General features: G+C 40.5%; 1 protein-coding gene across 2 annotated transcripts in view; it reads right to left on the reverse strand.

Annotated features, from left to right (window-relative positions):
- Positions 1-16,863, reverse strand: part of COL27A1 (collagen type XXVII alpha 1 chain) — a 592,361-nt gene that overhangs the window by 322,986 nt on the left and 252,512 nt on the right. For both annotated transcript variants that reach the window (XM_089692938.1, XM_089692937.1), the window contains exon 16: positions 14,665-14,709. In XM_089692938.1, the coding sequence (XP_089549064.1) occupies positions 14,665-14,709 (45 nt within the window). The remainder of the gene's footprint in view (positions 1-14,664; positions 14,710-16,863) is intronic.

Genomic DNA, 16,863 nt, shown 5'->3' on the forward strand with positions numbered 1-16,863 from the left:
TATTAAACAAAGCTTTTTGCTTTATCCATATCACTGCGATTGCATTGACCAATACAGCCCAAGGCATATGGCGTGAATAAGCTCTTTTGGAAAATGTAAAGTTACGATGGTAAATGTATCATTGTTATAAACAGTATCACATATTTGCTCAGGCAAAAATTAAAATAGACACCATTTCTAATTTGAAATGTTCCTAGTGGTCAAGGAGCTGTAGCTAGAATTTTCACAGTCATATCTTGGTGACATGGAACTTTCACATAGATGTGGCAGTCTAGTGCAGTGTTTCTCAACCTTTTTTCAGTCAAGTCACCCTTTAAAGTTATGAACAATCTTGAGGCACCCTTTAACATTCTGGACAGTCTCAAGGCACCCCATTCTAAAATGTGAAAATCTATTCTAATAGATTTTTAATTCTTTTTATAGATGTTTCCATAGATTCTAATGCTTTTACCTAATGAAGCAACACCCACACATGTAGGATACCCAAAGTTAGAGGGGGTTTATTCTAAAGCAAATACAGTTTTGCACACAAATAATGAATAGTATTACAATGTTTCTCTTCTCCCTCAGTTTCTCTCTATCACTCAGCTAATCTGACCCCATTACTGGGGCAGGGGAGGGTCAAGCAAGGATGCTGTGCAGGCGACAACCCTGGTTGAAAAAGACTGGTCTAGCGTATCACACCTGTTACATAGCAACCAGCAAAGTCTGAATATGGAAAATTTCAAAAAAGCACACAAAAGCACACTATAGGGCAGGTAGGCTATAATATATTACATTTTTGTTCTTGAGTTTAGACAAACTGTAGGGTAAGTGTATCTATGTTGGTGATCATTACAATCCAAAAAGAAAAGTATTAAATAAAAAATTCTTATGTGAGAAAAATGAATGGGTATGAACACCAAAAAGTACAGTACTTCAGCACTGATTAGCCTCTTCTCATTAGCACAGTATTCTAATACTCACACTCTTGACAATTAGCTGATCAGCAGATGTCTGAGCATTTATCCAGGTGCGCTATAATTCTCCATGCTACATCCTTCTTGTTTAATTCTGTCTCACATTTGTCTCCAATTGAGAATGAGCAACCAAGACATGATTCATGGTTAAAAGGGAAAAACCAGATTAAATGCTCCTAGTTCCCCTCCTCCTTTTTATTGGCAGCTACTTCAAGTGCAGATCTCTGGAAGGCTGAAATTACAGAGACTTTCTCTATTACTGCTACTAGATGAGAGATGAACAGCAATACACAGGAACACAGGCCAAGGTCCTTGAGATAGGAAAACGCCAGTGAGAGCCAGAAGCATTAGATGTGGAATACTAGGAGACAGCAATTCCCTCCAAACTAAGGCAGTCAGCAAAGGAGAACAAGAAAATGTTATAGAAAGCCCCCCATATCCGATTTCTCTACATTATCTTCACAGGAGTTCTGCTTCAGTAACAGAAAACAACCAATGATAGAGGATGCAAGATGGGTGCATTTGTTTCTTTAGAACACATTCTATTTACAAATATAAATAAGAAACAGTGTTGACAGCCTAGGACAGGCAATGCATTTACTCATCTCTACAAGGTGGTATCAAAAAGATTTGAGACAAGCTCTGTACTTTATTTATCTATGTTTACACACAATCACCTTTAAAATAGTCCCCTTGCACAGCAATGCAGCGCTCCAAGCGTTCCTGCCACTTCTGGAATGTGTCCTGAAAGTCTTCTTTTCGAAGCATGTCAAGCACCTTCTGCAGATCTCTGCAATGTTATCAGAACGGCGACATTTGAGCTGGATCTTCACTTTTGGGAAGAGGGCAAAGTCGACAGGAGCCGAATTTGGAAAGTAGGGTGGGTGCGGAAGTAAAATCATTGGAGCCAGGGGCCGAACTTGTCAGCAACACGGTGCATGTTCAAAGCACATGTGAGGATTGCCTGGATAGTTCCGTATGACACACCGACAATGGTTGCAATGTTGTGAATTATTCTCCCGACGATCGTCATGCACAAGTTGTCAAATGGTTTCAATATTTTGATATTTTCGAGGGTTTAGCTCGTTGTAGGTCTTCCTAATCTCTCGTCATTTTCCAGTAATATTCTTCCACTCTTGAAGCGCATGTACCATTGGAAACTCCTCAAACGACTCATTGCAGCATTGCCGTAAAAGTGCCAAATCATGTCAAATGTCTCTTTGGCAAATTTTCCCAGTTTCACACAGAATTTCACGTTTGCGCTTTGTTCTAACTTGCTGTCCATGATGAAATAGCAGACGTGGTAACGCACATGGTCAGAATAGCACCAGTTGCACAACTCCTGATGTACACAGGATGATGTCTTTTAGCACACTGACTTATGAAGGGCAGTGCTTCCTGTGACTGTGTACAGCCTTGTGCTGTCATCTGTTGGCGTGTTACAAAACTAAACCCAAAACTTTTTGATACCACCTTGTATAACACGGGGAGGGGAGGGAGTTTGAGTTCTGTAGTCCATGGAGGAGAACTGGGAAAGTTGATAACACTGTTTGAGATTTGCAGAAAATGTACTTAGCCTAGAAAAAGATAATGAATGTAGCCACCACATCTAAAGATTGGCAAAATGAAAAATAACTGGATTTTTCATGTCCTTCTAAAATCCTTTTCTTGGGGTATAGTAGAGGAAACTGTACAGGTTGTTCATCATAACGGATGGGTTATATATAGGTGACTGGACACTGGCAAAATCACTCAAAGCTTAAGACACTCCCACATATAACCCCTCCTACCTTTTGATCTTCAGTTTTGAAGGACCAAAGGCCTGTGTCCTGCACTGTACTTTTACAGGTACGTAAAAAAAAAAAAATCGTACAGGACGCAGGTTTTCATCATAACAGATGGAATGCCCAAAGCTGTAATAGACGGGAGGGCAACCAACTGGCAATAAAAAAAGCAATAAAGCGGACAACCCACAACATGCAAACTCTTAGGCTAACAAAGCTAACCTATGCAGCCAAAACTGGCATCAGCCAAAGCCTGAACATCCACACGGTAAAATTAGGCACTTAAGACCATGTAGCAGCTTTGCATAATTATGCAACCAAAGTGCCCAAGACATGCCAATAGTTCTAGCAGAATGAGCCTTAATCAGATCAGAAAGGGAGGACAAGAAATGCCTAAGACATGTCAACAGTTCTCATAGAATGAGCCTTAATCAGAAAGGGAAGGTTCTTTCTCCATAGGAGCAGGCAAATCTAACAGGCAATTGTGGATCCCTGATGTAAAACAAAAAATCAAATCCAATTTTCTGGAGGCAGTTATCGCAATGTAGACCCTCAAAATTGTCCAAACAATGAAGAACAACTTTCTTAGAACCCTTTGGGGATTGGCATACGAAAGGTAAAACAATATCTTCATTTAAATTGAAATCTGAAACTACCTTTGGCAAATAAGGAAATGTAATGAAGCACCACCTTAAACCAAAAATGTTTCTTTATAGGATAGGGCAGTCAACTCAAAAACCCTTCTGGCAGAGGTAATAACAACCTGGATATACACCTTATAAGCAGGATCCACTTAGGGAATATCTCATATCAGTTCTAGGGAGGTTTTTGTAAGAGAGAACATACAAAAGGAAGGTCCCACATTGTCACTAGAGTTGGAAGATGTAGGGCGATATGAGCAACACCTTGAATAAAGGCTGTGACTTGATCCTTCAGGGGACTCGAGGCCAATTTCTGATCCAGCCCTGACTGCTGGAATGCAAGTAGAGACCCATAGAATAACGGTGAACGTTCTCTGCTTAGACCAAGGGCATTACGCCTTCCAGGTACAAATAGACACTTTACAAGAAGTAAACTTTCTGGTCTTGAGAAGTGTAGAGATCACAGATTCTGAGATGCCCCTCCCATAGAACCTGTGCCTCAACAGTCATGACATTAAAAAACATGCGAACGTGAAGATAGACGGTACTTGTGATAGAAGATCTGGAGGGTCCGGAAGGGGCCAGGGTGGTTGCACCAACATGTGAAGGCCTTCTGAGAACCAAGTCCTTCTTGGCCAGTTTGGGGCCACCCGGATCACTGTGGCCCTTTCCACCTCTATCCTGTGAAGCACTTGTGAAAGTAATTGAATCAGGGAAAACATAAATCAGATGAAACTGATCCCACAGAGTCACCAGAGCATCCATCACCAATGCGAGAGGGTTCCTTCTCCTGGACACAAAATGGTTCGGTCAGCATCCCAGAGAGAACAGATCTCCTTGAACACCTCCGAGTGACAATTTCCCCAGTGACAGTTCCATTCCTGTAATATACACAGCAAAAATTGATGGGTAGTTTCAACCAATGATGATGTCCGTCTCCTTTTGAGCCTTGTGGCTTTTTGTGCCCCCCTGGTAATCTACACAAGCCACCGCAGTGGCATTGTCAGACTGCATCCTGACCAGAAGACCATTGAGAAAGCCAATCCAAGAGAAGAGAAAGATGAATCACTCTTAGTTCTAAAATGTTAATTGGAAGACGAGCCTCCCTCTGAGTATAAGTTATCCAGCTTGACATCTGTGATCAGAACTGTTCAGGCCAACAGAAGGAACAGCCCAGTCCAGTGACAGACTTAATAGCCACCACATTAGTGAGTTCTTTGCCCTGGAGGATATGTTGAAAAGGTGATCCAGCAACAGTGATGATTTCATTCAGGCCATCAAAATGTTGTCCTGAAGAGGTCTGGAATGATACTGAGCATACAAAACATGCCATGACTCCCAGTATCTTCACTAAGACCTTCACCAAGAAATACAGTGGACCGCAGGGCCTGTGCATGCTCCTGACATGAGGCATTTCCCCTATGCCAGAACACCTTATTCTGTGTAGTATTCAGTACCATATACTCAAGGCATTGGGATGGTTCCAGGATCAATTTCCAAAGGTTTAGCATCCAACCGAAGACTTGCAAAACCTGGATTGTCCTTTCTAGGTTCTCCCTTAAGGCAAGAGCTGACCTCTCTTGCAGGATAAGGTTGTCCAGGTAACCTAAGGCATGAACCCCCCTGGATCTCAGTAAAGCCAGCACCAGAACCAAGACCTTTGTGAAGACTCAGGGAGCCGTGTGTGCATCCTTGATATTGATTTACAATAAGAATTTCCCCAGCCATAGAGCCACTATGACTGACCTCACAGATTCTCATAAACCTTGTCACCTTATTCAAACTGAGATCACTACACCCTGCGCCAGATGCTGGGACACAGCTTTTACCAAATCCTCCTGGTGAGGTGATGAATGTCACAAGGTAGCTTGCAGCCTCTTGTGTGTTTACTCTTACCTCCTTGCTGCTCTTGATTCCTTCACATGTGTGTTTGTCTGTGCTCACCTGTGGGCATCTTCTGCTATTCCCTGGGTTTTATGTCTTTCCCTTTCATCACTTCCTGGGCCGCCTCCTAGCTGGTTTGTCTATTTAAGACATGCTCAGTCTGTCCCACTTTGCCTGAGCAACTTCGTGTTGTTGGAGCTTCCATGTGTTTCCTCTGTGAATTCTGTGTTGTCCATCTGTGTACCAACCCCGGCTTCATTCCTGACCTTGCTAGTTTTCCTTCTGTTCTGACCTTGGCTTGCCCATTGGATTCCCTGTGTCTTCTTGCTTGCATCCTGCTCCCACTAGCTGTCTTCTCCACCTCAGCTGGGTGTACCTGGGGACACGACTTGATCCCAGCCTGCTGCAAGTCCATCCCCACCATCAGGGGCCTTGGTGAACAAGCAGGCTGGGGCTTAGATTCTGCGCCCTGGGGAACCCCAAGCTGTGGTTTTATAGAGCTCACTACTATAGATGTGACAATGAAGCTACGTTTGACCACTAAAAACAAGGAAAAGGACGATTCTGAAATTCTAGTTTTTAACCCAATGAAATTACCTCCTGGACACATGAACCTGGGATGATTCCATTGGGGGTGCCTCTTCATTTTGAAGGGGACTTGGGACCCAACTTAAAGGTTTAGGAGGACCAAGGCTTATGAAAGGAATTGCCTGGTTTAGTCTTGGATGAAGAAGCCTGTGGGAAATAAAAAAAAAGGATGACTGAGTCAGGGGAACCTGTTTACTCGAGGAGGTCCTCATCTTCTTTTTATTGGGAAGAAGTTTACTTTTTCCACCCATAATCTTCCTGATGTAAGCAGCGAAAGATTCCCCAAACAAGAGTTCGCCTTCATATGGCATTCTTTTCAGTAATTTTTTTACAAACTTGTCCTACAGATGTGAAAGCTGTGGATTATCTATAATTCCTCTAGGAATTGGACCATACCCTAAGAGTCTGACAAACTGCCATGGCCACTGCAATATACTGAGCCTAGCCTTTAGCAAGGTCTCAAAATACTTTTCAACCAGATCTCTAAAAATAGGCAAGTCTTCCACTGGGACCATGAGAGATTATCGAGATATGAGATAGCTGGACATAACTCAGGAACCAACCATTTTTTGTAAATTTCTTTGTCCACAGGGTACAAAGCACTTAGGAGAAAAATACACCTTTTCTGGATGTTTCTAGTCCATGCATAAAGCATCCTTCAATGCATGGCCCAAAAAAGCATTAGAAAAAATTTTCTTTGCTCATTTAAGAAGAATGTTGCGCCGCAGAAAACGCAGTCCCAGAGTCATAATAGACATGACTGAAGAATGGGAGGAGGGAATCCCTGTGCCTTGGTCACCTGTGGAAAAAAACACTATGCTGGGGGAAGAGGAAAGGGGCTGTATGTCTGACAGACTAAATTTAGTTTTCTTTCTGTACCCTGGGTCCGCCATGAGGCCCCCATGGGGTATTCCAATTAATTTAGAAGAAAGGAGATTCGCACAGTGTCCACTCTCATTGGTGGAAAACTGTCCACAATCCCTGGTGATTTTCAGAAAATCCGATGTTGTCAGAATGCTTTTGTCCCTGTTGCACTACACTTTCTGTGGTACCACAGCTGCAGCATTTGCCTGGCAAGAATGGTAGTGGCACATGCACAGTAGCTGGGTAAGATGGTCCGCCACACGTGTACAGTACCACGTATATGTGCACTGTCGGATGCACCTTCACCTTTAGACACTAGCAAAAAACAGAGGAGCACATGGTAGAAGGGATTATATGAGGGAGTGTTTAAAACTTTCAGTGACTTTGTCAGTGTCCAGTCCCCTGAAGGTGACAGCATATAACCTATCTGGCATGATGAAACACTGTGTCCTGTACTGTACGATAAAGAAATTATATTTTTGTTCATGGATTTAGATATACTAACTACTGAAAGTACCTGTTCTTCATGAATCAATATTTTACTTCACAAATGTTATTTTATTTTTTCTGCTCTTATATACAAGGTGCGACAATTTAAAGCCCAGAATGGGCTATTATAAAAAAAAAAAAATCAAACACCTCTGCATTCTTTAAAAGATTGGAAGAAATTTGAAGACGGCGTTCTTTCTGATCTTTTGTTAGGATTCGAGGCACCATCTTTGTGGAAATCTTTTCATTCCCAAATCCTCCGTTAGAATCTGCCGCACTGTTTCCCTGTTCATGTTAATTTCTTCTGCCATCATTCGCACAATCCAATCTTTTATCAGAGTGTAGGAGGGTTCACACTCTGTTCACAGTTGCATGCATCCTTTGTGTTTTTAGCTATCCACTTCTTGCGTCATTGTAGAAATTTTCCCACCCCTCCTTAAACTGCCTATGCCATTAAAAAACCTTTGATTTCTTTGTGGAATGTCCACCATAAGCCTGTTGTAGCAGAGCTAAAGTTTCACTAACACGTTTGCCAATTGTTATGCAAAATTTGATGTTAACCTCCTGCTTCAGAGTCCTGTCACTCATTTTCCACCAACAGTGTAACGCACATGCGTGTTATTTCTTCTACTACTCTGTAAAGACTGAGTCAACTGGTCTGTGACCCAGGCAAGTGCAGTTAGAACTTCTCACTACACACTTTGTGACTCTCCACCATAGTGCTACACTTCACACTTCATATATACACCTTATGGTTCTCATCGGCATTTAGAATCAGAATTTTATGCAGGGCTCAGTTTAAAATTTACAAATAAAAAAAAATTGCCATAAAAACTAGTTAAAAAACTCTGTCATTAAAACCCAAGTTCCAACTCATTTGTGTTGGCGATGGTGACATCACTGGGCCCTCACCATGGGATCATGGGAGAGATGAGGATCGCAAATCTTGTGAGAAGATGCTCCAGCACAGAGCAGGAATGCCTTAACACAGGATCTGGAATCTTTAGCTTTCCTAGGATCTCATGGTGAGGCCTAGTGACTTCCACTTTCCCAGGTAAGCATGCTAGAATCTGGGGTGTAAGAAGACTCATTTACATAGTTTTAGTAATATACAGTAGCTTTTATATTAGCAAGTCATTTACATTACCTTTTACATGGGGCTGCATGCAAGATAAGCAGTGCTTATATTTTAATGAAAGGTCTGCTTTAGGAACTGATAAAATGTGTGGCAATCTACTGCATGTGAAATGACTTTCAACATACATTCTTATGATAATTGCCAAAATACCAAATTATATAGTACAATATTACAGGATTACGAATATATGAAATTGTGAAGTAATGCTTAAGCTGTGTTCACACTGGCACTCTATGCAGGAAAGTATTTCATGCCTGCATTTTGGAAGCTCCATGTGGCTTGCGAGTCAGAGGAATGGGATAGCATAGCTTGGTCAGGGTGATGCAATGTACTACCAGATGAATGAGGAAGCAGAAAACGAGCCACGCAACTCAGCAGTTCCTTTCAGACACAACGGTTGGAGATGCTTGGCAAATGTTAAAAACACGTATCCAATGCAAAGATTTTAACATATGCCACTGCAGATTCCTACGTGTTTGTATGCTGTAAATACAAATATGTGCCACTGCGGTAAATTTTTACAACCGAGTTCTAAACAGGAGGGTCTGCTTTTTATGATCACATGATATGCCCACTGTAATAAGAGAAAACCTTTATCTCATTGCATCCCTTCACAGTTCTGTCTAACAGATCATGGATATGAAGCATTTCCTGCCATGAGCCTAAAGATTGTACTGGGGATACTGGGAAAAGCACCAAGCCAAATATACCAGCTGGGAAAGAGATTTCTAGAGTCTCTGTATGCATTGTACTATTGCCATGGTTACAAGTAAGCAACATCTTAATTTTATTGGCAGTTCAAAATTCTTAGCTGGCTATACTTTTAAATAAAATGGTTTGTGTAGCATTCAAAGTATTTTGCATATACTTTACATAATCTTACATCCTGTCAGCATGTGAAGCCATACCTGAGGATTGCAAAACTCACTGTCAGAAATGAGAAATACAAAATCCAGCAGCCATGAAAAGTTTTCTTTTTGTGTGTGTGTGTATATATATATATATATATATATATATATATATATATACACACATATATATACATATATATATACATATATATACATACACACACACACCAGCCACTTTATTAGGTACACCTGTTCAATTGCTTGGTAACACAAATTGCTAATTAGCTAATGGCAGCAATCATATGGCAACAACTCAATGCATTCAGGCATCTAGACATGGTGAAGACGACTAGCTGAAGTTCAAACCAAGCATCAGAATGGGGAAGAAAGGGGATTTAGGTGACTTTGAACATGGCATGGTTGTTGATGCCAGACTGGCTGGTCTGAATTTTTTCAAAAACTGCTAATCTACTAGGATTTTCACACACAACCTTCTCTAGGGTTTACAGAGAATGGTCCGAAAAAGAGTAAGTATCCTGTGAGCTGCAGTTGTGTGGACAAAAATGCCTTGTTGATGTCAGAGAATGGGCAGACTGGTTAGAGATAGAAGCAGAACAGCAACTCATGTCAATATGGACCAAAATCTCTGAGGAACGTTTCCAACACTTTTTTGAATCTATATCATGAAGAATGAAGGCAGTTCTGAAGGCAAAAGAGGCTTCAACCTGGTACTAGCAAGGTATACCTAATACAGTAGCCAGTCAGTGTATCTCAATACATGATACAAGAGAGTAGCTGACATTCAAATACAGGAATCAGAATCCAGCTGTTATTTTCACACTGCAGGTTGGAAAATAAAATGAGTTGTCTGACTGGGTGTTTATAATTTTTCCCTGGAATTATATATTAGGCAAACCAACTATTCCCTGAAATCACAAACCGCAAGTCAGCAAAAATCTTTTCCAAGGGGAACATCTTGAATTGTTTTGATCATTATGGGCCTTGTGTATAAAAAGCGTCTGAAACAAGAGTGTCTGAGTAATTACCTACAGCATCAAGATACATTTTTTGTACTCTCTAGCTCACGCTACAACAAAGGACAGCTGAATTTCAACTGGCTATGTACATGAGTCAAGACGTAACTTAGGTCATACACTATGACACACTACAGACTGCCTTCACCTTTTTCATTTGACCTAAAGCACACCTTGCAAAAAACACAGGATACCCCAATTTAGTAGCCCAGCACCTATGTGTAAAAATACTTGATAAAAGAGATATCATAGGAGATAAATAAGCCTGCACACTCATGGTGTCACTCAGATCCTGGGAAAGTTGAGGAACCCAAACCCAATCTGACAAGAATGCACTCGTTTTGCATAGTGCATTTTTATGAGATTTGGGATCAGCTTGTTTTGAAACATCATCACTATCCCCTAAAACAGGCCATACACATATGTATTTCTTTCAGCCTGAGGGCTTAAGGAAATGAAAACAGACTCCAGGAACTATCAGAATACCCAAACAGTGCCTTCTTCTGACTGAATGCAGGCACTGGTCAGTCAATAACTTTCCCATCTTGCAGGGCTACCAATTTCTTAACTCTTTGGAAGGTCTTCTGTAGGACCTGGATGACCATTCTCTTTTCTTAGTGAGAAAGGGGAAGAACTTTCTGAGCAGTACATGTACAACTTTGGTCAGGCAAGTCCCAAAAGAAGCAGTGGTGGGTTCCAGTGGTAAATGCATAAGCAGATATTTCCCCATCTACCGCATTCTCGCTTTTTGAAAATGTGTAAGGAAGAAGAGAGATTGGGTATATCAGATTGCAGCTGTCTTCGTCCAGCAGCTGCAGCTCTGGGCAACTTTTCACAAGCTTACCTCTCTATTGTTAGCAGTTATGTTGAAAAACAGGCTTGTTTACAAAGCTTAATAGTGCAAGATGAAATTTACAAATACAAATGAGTGAACAAAATCATGTCAACAACCTTTGAATTTGAGTTTATGTGTTTCCAGTGAAGGGTACTGTTAATACTATAGGAAACAAAAATATTGCAGACAATTATGCTCTTCCAACCTTGTGGTAATAGTTTGGGAAGGCACTTTTCTGTTTCAGCAATGATTGAGCTTAAAATTTGCTCTATGAAGACATGATTTGATGAGTTTGGAGTGGGTGCCTCAAGTGGCCTGCACAGAACCTGATCTCAACCGTAACTAATACTTTTGAGATGAATTAGAACAATGTTTACAAACCAGGTCTTCTATTCCAACACTTGTACCTCCTCTCACAATACTCTGTTGGCTCCTTGGGCAAAACTTCCCCCAGACACATTCCAAAATCTTGTGAAAAACCTTCCCAGAAGAACACATGCTGTAGCAAGTACAAATAGGGGGCCTACTCCAAATTACTGGTACCAATAGTTTTGATATGTCCATCAAACTCATAGGTGTGATGGTCAGGTGTCCACAAACCTTTGGCCATATAGTGTGTTCCTTATGGTAGCATAATGAAAAGTAAATTCAGTTTTAGAATTTCTTATCACAAAGTACCTTAATGCATTAAAAATAACAATATCAAAAAGGCTGAAGAAATACTCAAAATCACAGTTATTCTATGATGTTTTCAGACTTTAGAAGCAGGTACATGAAGGAAAAGGGAACCATTTTATACTTGGGCTTTGCCGCAAGGCAAAGATTAGAGGGAAAGCAAAACTAAAAACTAACCGCAACAGGCCACAAAAATTTGCATGTGCTTTTGAACAAGAACAGCAAGCTCTGGATGCTGTCCAACTAAGTCCAGCAGTGTTTACAAGAGCATTGCATACGTCATGTTTGAGGAGAACCTTCATTCATACCTGTGGAAATCTCAAGCTGTATACATGAATTTGTTTAGCCACCAAACCCAGCTCCCTATTATATGACTGCAAACAAAATTATGGCATTGTAAAAAGTTGTTGTACTTTTCAACAAGTTTGATGACTGCATCAAACATTTAACTCTGCAGAAAGTCAGTTGTATTATTTGGTCATATTAAGACATATGCATGTTTTGTGAAAGTTATGAAGGTGTATAACCAACAAACTGCGCTGAATGTATAAATGAGTGATACTTATCACTATTAAATAATGTCTCTGTATAACCACTACTCTTCCACTTTAAAAAATAAACAAATAAGGAAGAAAAAAAACACTATAGAAAGTATTTATGTGGTGCATAAATCAATTGTCAGTGCACAAACTCTACAAGAATATGTAAATAAAGTGAATAATATTTTCCACACAAATAAATAATTGATGAAATTACAATAATTAATAATAATTATATTCCAAAAAGAAAAGTTCAAATGAATCAGTCCACAAAACGATCACCCCGTGAGGAAAACCTGTGCAGAATGAATAAATACATAAATATATGTGTAGTGCTCCCCTCTCAGGTGTGCACTCACCAAAAAGTGTTGCCTCCCAGTCTCATGGTTGGCACACTAGGTTTTAATAGACGATTTTCCAAGAAATAAATCAGACCACTGTGATGTTTTATTCTCCTTATATCTTGAAACATTAGAATCCCAGGACAAGCGCTCCTGAACTCCAGTACACAAATTCCTCCTCCTAATGCTCCATACTCAAATGACCATGTAAGAGAAAAAAACGAGAAAGCCCCAAATGGTGCAGTACCAACTAGATGATTCTTTATTGCCACAATAGAATGCCACTTACAAGATGTAAATAAGTGAAAAGCCCAAAGATGTTAGCTTTAGTAAGCTCTTAGTGTAAGGAAAGCCGAATCAGTGCTCTCACCCCCGCCAGCCTTCGATCTCTGATGCTCCTGCGTCACCTCCGGTTTCGGGCAGCGTCACTTCCGGTCACAGCACAGCCACGCACTGACGCGTTTCGTCACTTCCGACTTAATCATGACTAAGTGGCATTCTATTGTGGTAATAAAGAATCGTCTAGTTGGTACTGCACCATTTGGGGCTTTCTCGTTTTTTTTTTCTTACATCGTCATTTGAGTATGGAGAATTAGGAGGAGGAATTTGTGTACTGAAGTTCAGGAGCGCTTGTCCTGGGATTCTAATATTTCAAGATATAAGGAGAATAAAAAATTACAGTGGTTTGATTTATTTCTTGGAAAATTGTCTATTAAAGCCTAGTGTGCCAACCATGCGAGTTGGAGGCAACACTTTTTGGTGAGTGCACACCTGAGAGGGGAGCACTGCACATATAGTTATTCATTCTGCACAAGTTTTCCTCACAGGGTGATCATTTTGTGGACTGATTCATTTGGACTTTGTTGATGTACAGAAAACCTCCAGAAATGTAGTTTCCTTCTTGTGTGATTGGCTCACTGATATTTTCAGAAGTGTACACTAAGATACAAGTCAAATTTTAGCTCCCCCCTGTAACGGTAGTTTTAGTGAGATACTCCGCATGGGTTAAATACTTCTAAACAGATGCAGACACTGAATACTCAATAGAACACAGAGAGCACTAGCTGATTATAATAAAACCGTCACCCCCCATTCATAATCCAAGGGCAATCAGTCAAGTGAAATAAACAGCTATTTCTTCACAGCAGCAAAAAGTAGTAATCTGCTATAACATTTGTTAAAATTCCTGCAGTTTACATTGTTTACTCAGAAAGGATTGTTTTTTTTTGTTTTTTTAACAAAAGTGGAGTTAATCAAAGTGTTTAGAAATAAATATTCTTCAGCAGTAAGATCAGCTTTGAACAAGCCATCAGTGTCCTCTGGAGCTGCTGCCACAGTGGAGCAATTCATCCTTCCATTACAGCAAAAGTACAAAAGTCATTCTCTCAGCAGCTCAGTTCCCTGTGTCCCCCTCACTCAACTGACTCAGCAGCCTTCCAAACTCCAATGTAAACACAGGAGCTAAGCTCCTAATGCTACATTCATACAGGCGGACAGGAATGAATAGCCTGCTGCATTCAAAGGTAGCTGAATGCCACCTCTGCGTGCAGCCACACTCTGAGCTTTGGTCACATACAAATTGGCTGATTAACCATGACTAGAGAAATGCCATTCCTAAATGCAGACCGGCTGCGTCTAGGGTCAGTAATTGTACGTAACCATTTGGATGAGTGGGTACATGTAAGCAGCTGTGTCTGCATCTAGGAAATTATCATTTTCAGAAGGAAGCCAGAAAGAGCAGCCCCTATACTTTTCTCATAATGAGTACCTCCTGCCACTGATGACTTACTCCAGGCAATGGTAGCCGTCTGGCTTTGCTTGGCTTCAGTATTTCTGAGTCAATAAAGCAGAGAAAGCATATAGCAAATAAGCATTACAGAAAAGTCAAAATTCCTCATCTCTATGCTTGTTTTTTGTGCTATGACTGGCAGTATTGAAGCCAAAGCATAAACCTAAATTAAATCCACAATAATGTTCACAACTGGGGAATATTAGAGTCTTTGCATGCAAAACACAATGCAGTAAGGGAGTATTCTGGTCACCTTATCACCTTTCAGTCCAGATTCTCCTGGGTTTCCCGGCAGTCCCTGTAAAAAATAAAGCCGACATTTATATATTTAAAAATGTGATTCTAATGCTACAGAATGGTCATTTTAGTAGTATAGAAGGAGTAAATTAGAGAGAATACAGAAATGCAACACTAAGGAAACCTGTGATGAATTTATGTGTGTGCCATGATTGCGCCCACCCCAGAGTTTATACTTAGTCTTATGCTGGTCACATACGCATCCATTTTCTAGCAATTTTCATCTAAAGATTAATTTTTATATATAATATAAATATATATATATATATATATATATATATATATATATATATATATACACACACACACACACACACACACATACATACACACACGCACGTAGTGGGGAGAATAATTATTTGATCCCCTGCAGATTTTGTAAGTTTGCTCAATTGCAAAGAAATGAAGGGTCTATATTTTTTATCATAGGTGTATTTCAAATGATAGTGACAGAATATATATAAAAAAAAAAAACAGATGATGCAAATGTTATAAATTGAGTTGCAGTTCAGTGAGTAAAATAAGTATTGGATTTCCAAGCAAAACATGACTTAGTACTTGGTGGAAAAACCTTTGTTGTTAAGCACAGAGGTAAGACGTTTCTTGTAGTTGGTTACCAGGTTTGCACACATCTCAAGAGGGATTATGGTCCACTCTTCGTTACAAATCTTCTCTAAATCCTTAAGGTTTCTTGGCTGTCGCTTGGCAACTTGGAATTTCAGCTCCCTCCATAAATTTATTATAGGATTAAGGTCTGGAGACTGGCTAGGCCACTCCATGACCTTAATGTTCTTCTTCTTGAGCCACACCTTGGTTGTCTTAGCAGTATGTGTTGGGTCATTGTCATGTTGGAAGACCCATCCACAACCCATCTTCAGTGTTTTGGCTCAGGGAAGAAGGTTCTCATCCAAGATTTTACAATACATGGCCCTGTCCATTGGCCCCTCAATGGGGCAAAGTTGGCCTGTACCTTTAGCAGAGAAACAGCCCCAAAGCATAATGTTTCCACCTCTGTGCTTGACTGTAGGGATGGTGTTCTTAGGCTCATAGTCAGCAATTTTCTTCTTTCAAACACGGCGAGTCGAGTTAATGCCAAAGAGCTCAATTTGGGCCTCATCTGACCACAGCACTTCTCCCAATCCTTCCCTGAAACATTTAGATGTTCATTGGCAAACTTCAGATGGGCCTTTACATGTGCCTTCTTGAGGAGGGGGACCTTGCAGGTGCTGCAGGATTTCAATCCATGGCTGCGTATTGTGTTAACAATGGTTTGTTTAGTGACTGTGGTCCCAACTGCCTTGAGATCATTCTCAAGCTCCTCCTGTGTAATTCTGGGCTGATCCCTCACTTTTCTCATGATCATCCTTACCCCCTGAGGTGAAATCTTGCATTGAGCTCCAGACCGAGGGTGATTGATGGTTATTTTGTATATCTTCCATTTGCGAATAATCGTTCTAACAGTTATCTTCTCACCGAGCTTCCTGCTGATGGTCTTATAGCCCATTCCAGCCTTGTGCAGGTCTACAATCCTGTCCCTGACGTCCTTTGACAGCTCTTTTGTCTTGCCCATGGTTGTGCCCAACAAAGAGATTCTGTGGTCAGGGGTCTTTTATACACATAATGAGTTGTCGTTAGGAGCACCTTCTTAAATTGACAGGACTAATCTGTGTACCACATTAGCACATACCCAGTCTGAGGGAGCCAGAATTGTTGGTTGGTAGGGGATTAAATACTTATTTTACTCATTGAACTGCAACTCAATTTATAACATTTGTATCATGTGTTTTTTCTGGATTTTTGGTTGATATTCTGTTTATCATTTAAAATACATCTATGATAAAAATTATAGACCCTTCATTTATTTGTCAGTGGGCAAACTTACAAAATCCTCTGTGATGATCTCAGAGTGAATAGCTCTACACAGAGTTCACTATATGAACCACTGATGTATTTATACATGTTGATCATATCCCCCCTTAATCTCCACTTCTCAAGAGAGAATTCAGTTCCTCTAATCTTTCCTCATAGCTGATCTCCTCCATGCCCCGTATCAGTTTGGTTGCCCTTCTCTGTACTTTCTCAAGTTCCCCCATGTTCTTTTTGTGAATTGGTGCCCAAAATTGAACTGCATATTCCAGATGAGGTCTTACTAATA

This window comes from Staurois parvus, unplaced genomic scaffold (genome assembly GCF_062004578.1).
Source record: "Staurois parvus isolate SC_StPar_1 unplaced genomic scaffold, SC_StPar_1.0 ptg000608l, whole genome shotgun sequence".
Taxonomy (NCBI): Eukaryota; Metazoa; Chordata; class Amphibia; order Anura; family Ranidae; genus Staurois; species Staurois parvus.